General features: G+C 34.4%; 1 protein-coding gene across 1 annotated transcript in view; it reads right to left on the bottom strand.

Annotated features, from left to right (window-relative positions):
- Positions 1 to 1,043: 1,043 nt before the first annotated feature.
- Positions 1,044 to 9,444, bottom strand: part of ATRNL1 (attractin like 1) — a 565,377-nt gene continuing 556,976 nt past the window's right edge. The window contains exon 29 of the mRNA XM_013948667.2: positions 1,044 to 3,645. Coding sequence (XP_013804121.2) covers positions 3,521 to 3,645 — 125 coding nt within the window. The 3' untranslated portion in view covers positions 1,044 to 3,520. The remainder of the gene's footprint in view (positions 3,646 to 9,444) is intronic.

The following is a 9,444-nucleotide window of genomic DNA, read 5'->3' as shown; positions in this document are numbered from 1 at the left end:
TGGGAGGATGGGAGGGAGTTCAACCTATAGAGACAGCAATCAGCTAGGAAAATTTTAAAATCAGATGAATCTGAACATTCCTAGCTAATGGTATCTTCATGCCTTGACACTTCTAGAACTGGACTTTAGGTTTTAGATGCAATTTAATAGGGGTAGCATCTGTATTTATCTGTAGATAAATATTTTTTTCTAAAGGAAAACTAGCTTTACATGACATTTCGAAGAAATGCAATGACTGAAAGCAAGTATTCTGAAGTGTTATAAATATGTGCTCAAATTATATTTCAGTAGTTTCAGGACTTTATACGAGTATACATGTTCAGAAAGGAACTGAAGGACTGGTGAATCCATGCTATCATGGATGGTCTATCTTATATTTTGAACAGTAATTCAGAGCTGCTGAGTTTCCCTCTGCAGAATCAATACACTGAGTGGGTGGCAGTGGAATCCTGACAATTAAAATTTCACTAGTGGGTTACTTTCCAGGACAGCATTTAATAGTTTATTTTTCATCCAACATAAATAATACTAGGGCTAAAACAGGCCATTCAACATTTTCTGACTCTAAGAAAAGAGTTCAAAAGTTAATCTTGGAGTACAAGGTTTAATAAAATTGGCTTTCTCATAAAGTGATCATAATGTGATAGTTGATAAAACCTCTCATATGATGTACAGTGGTCATTATTAAAAAGTTAGCATTTGCCAACAACTGACAGGATGTAGTTATTAGATTCATTATACTATTTTTACACCTTTAAAATAGAAAGCAGTAACAGTTACTCTGAAGCTTTGTTTTGAGAAGTGTTGGCAAACTTCTAGTATTTAATCATGACGATTATATAAGTATTTCTCTTTGTTTATTTTATTTTTATATGTCTTTAATAATTTTCATGCAATCAAGGACCCTGGGAGAAGAAAGATACATGAGGAAAAAACATTCTTAGAGCGAATGAAAACGCTGTATGCTCCCGTGACAAGCATGCTTTTCTTGTAACATTTTTAACTGTTAACATAATAAAATGGCTGATAGCTATTTGCCCATCTCGAGTGCTGCAATAAAATATTTTAATCCCTTTAACACTTAAATTTGCTTTTCAAGTCATGTCAAACTCCAGTTGAGATACAGGTGCATATATCCTTTTTTGGATAAGTACAGTCAAAATAACTGCTCTACAAGAATACATGGTCTGTCTGTGTATGGAGGTCTCTGGTACATTCACAAAACACACACTGTATATTTCTTATGTGAAATGTTTTTAGGTTAAGGATAACACAGAGTTTGGAAAATATTCCAGACAAGTGGTTCTTTCCTTTTCTTAAGTATGTTCACCATATAAACCAATTCTACTGGTTTATTTTCATTTTAGCAGATCAACATTAAAACTGACGGAATGGGTTATTTTCAAAAGACCATTCTTCCAATATACTAAGCAGCATTGATTGAAAGTTCCCAACAGAAGCTTTAAAAGGAATTATTTAAGTTTTAAGATATAAGAGATTGAGGTCAGAATAGTCAATAAAAGTCACAAGATTGTGATGGCGTTATTTTAGGATAATAATCTTATTTTAAGATATGAAAATACTGAAACAACCATGCCATAAGAAATAATTATACCATAATTCATAGATGCATAATTTATCAAAACAATACAGCAGTCATGGTTAGACGCAACCTAATATTCCTGTATAAGATATAACTACATACTGTACAATCGTTCATTTTTATAGTTATTTTTTACATTTAGTCCTCATCCAAATTAAGCTGAGTACTTCTATGTATGAATGGCATTACAAAATAAACACAACTCACAACAGGGCTTTATTACTGCTACTGCACCACCATGGCATGCAAGTAACTATGTAGTCAACTATAAACAGTAAATGTCATCATCTTCATGAAATAAAAAGCAAATGAAAAATACAGATATAATAGTAAACATCAATTATCTTTTTATATCTTTCATATTTACCAAAAGTCTGTCATTACATGAGGCATTTATCCCTCTGTATCACTCTCGTGCACTAGTATAGTGGCAAATTTGGAGCTGAGAAACTACACTTTCAACAAGATCTTATAAAACTACTGGTTTCATATTATACTGCTATCGATGTGTAATGCATAAATTAGAATATGACATGTCTGCTACCTACCCCTTAGAATTCTCTTGATCTTCCATATATTCATGAATTGTGAGTAAATAAAAAGACTGAGGGCCATTAAAGCTGTTGGCTAGATTTTCTAGTGTGGTGACCAAGCCCCCAAAAGCTTGTAAGACTAATGTCCAATAGAAAGGAAACTCTTTCATCTGCTTTTTGTTGCTGAGTACTGGTTGTGTGAGGTCCCATAATGGATGTCAGATTTGAGAACCACTGTTGGAAGCAACTTGGATTTTTAATACTTATTTATTTCATTTTTGATATGCAGGATAATTCTTTAACTGATGTGAAAGTGAGGATGACATGAAATTCTGCAGCTGGGAGAAAAACACCATCAGAAAACCATACCTTATTATTGAACAAGGGTCAAAGTGGTGATTGGGATTCATTTCTTCTACTTGGAGGTCAGGACAATTTACAGATATTAGAAAATTTCAATTTTGAAGTGGGAGCAGGTATATTACTGTAGAGTAACAGCAAGTTAAACTCTCCTTAGACTTGCAGTCTTGAAGACAACTTTGGAAAAAAACAGCTAACTTGATTGCTGAAGAGGCTTTTCCATGCTCAATCAATTCTGATAATGAGTTAGCTGGCATAGAAGACTGACATGCACTCTTTGCAAAATATCTCATTCAGAATTAAAAAAAAAATTCTTATGAATACAAACATGAAAGCCCACCCATGATTCTGCTATATCCCAGATTATATTTCTGAGCCTCTTGCAAAATAAAAAAAGAACACAAAATGCTCAAATCAAGCTTTTATATGAAATGATAATTTAAATATTATGTGTGGTGTTCTCGGCTGTACCTACCTACTAAATTCAAAAGCTGCCTACCTGTTTGAGGCAATGATAAAAGAACACCTAAATCCAAATGATTCTCTTTAGTTCCTGCTTACTAGAAAGATATCTTAATGCTGATTACAAGGAAAGAACTGTACAATTCTCATTATTACATTAAGCTATACAAAAATGTCCTTTAGTTTTCTGGAATTTGCTTAATATTCAGTTATACAATTTCCTTCTACATTACAAAACAATGTACAGTTTTTCCTAGTTGTATTCAAGGATTTTCCCTGCTCTGATATGTTCAGGATTAAGCATACTAGGTATTTTATTTCATATTTTGCTGATATCAGAATCCACTGTTTTTATTAAAGCTCATTAAATATACTCATACCTACCATAAGTTTGTTCTGCTTTGGGGTATAGTAGGCTGCTAGTGAGACTATAACGGAGCACATTACCTCATATGTTCATTCATAGGTTTGCCTCCATAAAAACTGAGGCTGTAGTATAGCTTTCAATGGAAGCCATTTAAAAAGAAAACATTACAGAATATACAATTGCAGTTTTTGGATCTCAGACACAAGTTCCTTGACGTGTTGAAAGGTGATGTTTTCGATTTCTGACTCCTGAACTCTTATCTTTACAGTCCGCAGGCTTCTGTTGTGAAATGTCTATCAGTGCACTTGCAATTGCAAGACCTGTAAGATAAATAAAGGAAAAACAAAATTTAATGCCCAGTTTTTCTGAGAAGACTTCCACAGCAGTGTGATGGTTCCTTTCATGTCCAGTTTTTGTACTTTCCCAGAAATCATCAGCATTATTTCTGAGATAGATGCCAAGCTCTCACTTTCTAAAATTCTACCTGATAACAGCAAAGAAATGGAGGAAGAAAAAAGTGCAGTTAAGACACTAGACTGGGAATCAGGAGAATTCAGTTTCATTTCAATCTCTTATTGATCAGCTGTGTGACCTTAGCTTCACCTCTTTTTATCACCATTTTCTTGGCTATGTGGACAAGCTCTCTGTGACACAGATTTTCTTGTATTAAATGTTTGTGCATTGCATTTAGAAAGGGATGGAGCTATCAAGTCAAAAAATGAAAGAGAAATGGACACCACAGTTAAGACAAAGTTATACCCTTGAATATTTCCTTTTGCAACATATGTGTTGTCCTAACTTCAGAATATGTAAAGATTAGTATTTACCACAAATAAAAATATATACAAATACTCCAGAATGCGTGGACTTGAAACAATTAGTGAAATGTGATGGTGTTGGCCTGTATAAACTCTAAACATCGACAACTCACCAAAACTCTTCTTTTCCAAATTCTGGTTAAGTTGTTGATATTTCATGACCTGTTATAATCTTAACAGAGTATTACAGAGAGTGTGGATAGGCATGCATAAGAAATGAGTAGTTTAAGAACTTACTCTTCCATTTGTTTGTTACTGCATATTTGCTAGAAATTACTGACTTCTGAATTTAAATGTTGTGATGGACAGTATGCTTAACTCATGATAGTCCTTTGGAATAATCTTTAAGCTCACACAGGTGATGTTGTAAAGAAATGGATTAGGACTGTTCACATCATCCAAATGTTCTACTCCACCATGGCTGCAAAAAAGCCATGAGAGCCATATCTGCAAAAGCATGTCTGCATACAGCCCTAGCATAGGCAAAGCTGGTACTGGTTCTCCATACAACCCAATACATCTCAGCCTCTCACCAATAACAACGCTACCCCACAATGAAATCTTTTAAAATATGTTTCACTATGTTTAACAGACAGTGTACATTTTCTTAACTCAAGCCAATATCAAACTCACTTTCTCCAGTACAGAATCCAACTTAGGCAATGCCTATTTTTCATGCATTCCCTCATTGCAACACTTATCTACCACGAAACTTTGCAAAAAATATTTTTCAGTTGCATGTGTTTCTACAGGCTTCTCCTTGAACATAAGATATATTGTCTGATATGGTTCAGGTTTCCACTGTCCTGGAAATTCTGCGCTAATGCAAACTGTAACATTATCTTTCCTACTTCACAAAAATGTTGCAAGAATTAATTAATGTACATAGAGCTCTTTGAAAATGCGCAGCACTACACTGTAAAACACTAAGTACAATTATCATTGCTGCATTTCAGGATATGTAAGAACCAACATTAATTAAGTCTTTTTCCTCACATACACATATATATTTCCTGGCATTAGCTAGTGATTCCTTAAATTGGACTTTAATAAATGAAATTAAAAGGTATCTTTGAGGCACCTTTAAAATATCAGCAATATCTTGTATTAGTGAATTCAAGGATAAAACCTAAATGACATTTTGATGCTTGCTTACATGTGATTCTTTAACAGCTAGGCTTAGGAAGTATGCTAAATGGAATATATATTATAAGAAAAACAGGTTTTCCAATTTTTTTGTAAGATATTTTAAAAATATGCTTGGATGCATAATGCTAACCCCACTTTACATAACAATTAACATAAAGGAAGAACTTTTTCCTTCAACTCTAATGCTGTATACTGGGACATGCTGGCATGCTGTTAGAGTTCCATTAAAATTGGGTCACTCTAGAAGATCATTTTTCAAAACGTCACATAAATCATCTGATGAAATTCATTTACTATGTTCTCTAAGCCCAGAATAGTTCCTTGTTATCAAAGCAATACAATTAACTAGGGGAACAATTCATTATTTCAGACTGGCGGTCTAAAGGAATTTCATTTACCAAGTCAAGCTGATGCACAAACACTGCAGGCAAGCAGAATTTACATCAAAATACAACAGAAGATTTGATAAAAATGCTGTGGTTTAAATATTCATTAAAAAAGGACTTTACCTTTATTTTATAGTTTCATTATTAAACAACAAATCTTAATGTGTTTATAGTCATTAAAGTTGGAATTGTAAATCCCATAGTACTTGGTATCTGTTACCATTGCTTATTTCATTTACCTGCCTTCCCCGAATGCTGCAATTTAAATATCCTCTATCTGAACTGTTATTTGCCAAACCAGTCCATGATCTCTGGTTGCTTCTGACTCTTGAGTAAGGCGGCCATAAGGAAAAGTGGAATCAGTATGCTTCTCACATGGAGAATCAATGGGTCACTTCTAACACTCTGGATATTCAAGCCTAGTTGCAGAACCAGACCTATTTTTAAGTCTAGTTTGCTTTTCTACTAAATGTCATAGAAATAACCTGACCTAGTTCTGTGCAGCTAAAACAATCTCTAGCTTGTTTTATGGATATGTATGGAAAGATCATTAAGAAGTGAGCCCAGTCAAATACATATGTGGAAAGTATATTTTTGTAAGAGATAATTGCCTTCCACAATGAGAAGAACACCAGAGAAAGCAATATGAATGTGGTTATCTTTAGCAGAACTATTGTCTTTCCTAATGGAAGCTAAATGGTAATAGTTTATTCTCAGGAAGTAACTGCCTAATCATAAAATTACTGGTGTGTGAATTTTTGGTGTTTTTTTTATTTTTTTACAATTATGCAAAACAATTAATAAGTACAGGAATAAAATACAGCACATCAAATGAGATTGCCTTGAAAAGTGCACTCCCGATTTATACACAAACAGCACTTTAATTCTGCATTTGAACAAAAGCATCTGAAAAAGTCATTCATTTTGAGATGCTCTCCTCCCAGTCTCTGTAAAAACAGGCAGTACTATATATTTTAATTTTCCAGCAAAACAGCTTCATTAGGCGTGAAAGGTTAATTGCAGGTTTAAGTGCAGTTCAGGGAACACTGCACGGGTCTGTAGTGAATAGCACAGTCTGCTACAGGAAGGCTGAGCGCTATAAACTGTTTGCCCTGCTGAAATGTTTTACTACCTCATTTACTAACTGTCTTCTTTTACTGCTTGTATTTGTAGTTCTTCTAAACCTTTAATAGCCACAGTTTTATTTCACTGTAATCAGATTTAAATGGAAATACCCATGCTGGGATGTTTAAACGTTTTTCCTCTGATTGTATACAGCTACATTTGAACTGATGTAAGGCTATACTATCTCTCAAAGTAGAAAAATCCTAGCATTGAAAAAGTTACTCTTACATGCTGGCTTGCATATTTAAAGTCTTTTTTCCTCTCCTATTGTTCATTCTGATGAGAAATGCATTGAGTTCTTACTCTCCCTTTTGTTGAAATTAAGGGAACAAAGGATGTCCTGAGATTCATGGTTAGGCAGGTAACTGGAAATATTTTTTCAATTTAAATATGTATTATTGGGAGATAACATTTAGATAGATGTCTTCATTTGATTGAATCCTACGTGTTTTCACTGTTACGTGGAATCAGAACATTCAGAATGCTTAAGACAGTAATATAACTAGAACTCGGGTAGATTAATTCAATTTGTTTGATATTTTAACTAAAATGACAATCATTGCTTAAGGTTACCTGAAGCAAAGAAAATAAAATGACAGCTTCTATACAAAGAGACTTAAAGCAAAAAAGACTGGGCAAGCTGTATACTAGTAAAGTAACAGCTTTACCCTTCAGCACCCAGCAGTATTTGTGGCACTTCCATTTGTTGTTTCTTTAAAGACTCATTACCATTATCACACATGTTCAACTAATAGTGGACAGAGTCCTTTTATTGTAAAGGATCTGTTATTCAAAGCCTTTCCATTGTAGAAAATGCAATGTCCACTAACACCCATACAAATGGATCTAAGTAGTTTGAAAACATACTGAGTAGGTGATGGGAATTACTGGCTCATGAAGATGACCATAGCACACAGTGAAGACAGTTTCATTCTGATCTCAATAAAACTACTGGTAATTATGTGGGGGATTTTATGAGTTCTGCCATTTGTCATTATTTCCCGTCTACAAAGACCTTTTTTACAGATACACAATGTATACTGTGTGTGTGTGTGTGTGTGTTTGCATGTTAACGATATATTTATATACCAAAATGCCATGGTAAAAAAACCGCAATCTTTTAATCTGATGAAACAGATCATACTCAGCTCAACCTCTGTGGATATACACCAGGTCAGCATACATTTATTCTTTAATGGAAACATATATGGTAGCTATAGTGGCTATAATGGCAGAGGAATATGACTTTCAAAAAGGTTACTAGACAAGTGTTTCTCAGTACCCACTAAATAAATTCTCTCACTTACCAGGAGGCATTGCACTAGGAATATTCTTATTTAGCTTAGTTGTTTGGTAGAATTTTCAAGATTCTCTCGTACTTCCCATACTTCTCCTGTTTTCTCATTAACCAACCACTTTTCAAATAGAGGAAAATGGACTGACTCGTGATTAATTTTCATAACTGAAATGTCCAGAATGTTGTTTGTGCTACAGACTCCTGTGCTGTAGAGCAAGTCATTTCAGGAGAAATCCAAAAGGCAAACAAAATGGAACCAGAACAGAATTCAGGATCCAAAAGAATGAGCCACAGAACCTTCTCCTAACCAGATACAAACCTGAAATTCAAGTGCCTACTTTCCAAAAGAAAAATGAGAGTCATCTGAAGTTCAGTGCTGTACATGACCAGAGGTAACACACCGTGGCTGAGCAGTTTGAGCTGTATCTCACAACAGAGCTGAGTTCATTTCAAAGTCATGAAATGGTGGAATCCTGTGCCGGTATCTGAGGGTCCTGATCTAGCAGGTGTGCCCAGACAATATCCAGACATCATCGACTTAATCACAAAGCAGAACAACCATAAGCAACTGCCAAGAAGAGAAAGTACACACATAACCTTTTATATTAAAAAGGGTTTTGATTTGAATTAGAATTTTAAAAAGGACAAGATGATAGCACCTCAAAACCACAAAATCTTTTTACGGGCCTCTCTTCCTGTTTGGTGCATCGGTGTATATTTTAAGTTGACACCACTCTTAGTATGAGAAGGATATTTTAAACAAAGTAAACTAACTAGGAAATTACTTTGGGCAAGAAACCCAATCATTTTTTTTCAGTGAGACCATTCTGTCAGATGGGAAGACAGCCAGGAGACCAGGAGGTGCTTTCTTTTCTTATGCATGTAACTTAATTAAATAAATAAAATACAAGACAGAGCTTAAAGCATAATAACAATAAACTAAATAATGATAGTGTGGAATTCAATAGCTACACACTAGTAGAGAGGAGATGTCACAGTCCTTTGCATCTGTTTTCATAATGTAACTAGCATACCCTTGGTATTTAGTAATAACATCTATCTATAAAGGGCTAAGAAACTCTTATTCCCAGAATAGACTTATAAATTACCTGCTGTCAGTTTGTGGGGAATGCAGACTATACAATAAAGGATCTTTTACAAAATGTTCAGCCTTTCCCAATTTTTCTCATTTTGAAAGGAAATGGCCTTACATATTTGTGTGAAATATTTGTGTTCTGAGGGGCCTGTAGTGATTTCTGTATACGGTCAGGCAGTTTTCCCTTCCATTTTAGTGTAAGATATAGCTAGTTTAGTCTGTAATCCAGGCCTGTACAACATCTGGTG

The sequence above is a fragment of the Apteryx mantelli genome, chromosome 7 (genome assembly GCF_036417845.1).
Source record: "Apteryx mantelli isolate bAptMan1 chromosome 7, bAptMan1.hap1, whole genome shotgun sequence".
Lineage (NCBI taxonomy): Eukaryota > Metazoa > Chordata > Aves > Apterygiformes > Apterygidae > Apteryx > Apteryx mantelli.
The sequence above is the reverse complement of the archived record's forward strand: the minus strand, read 5'-3'. Positions and strand labels throughout refer to the sequence as shown.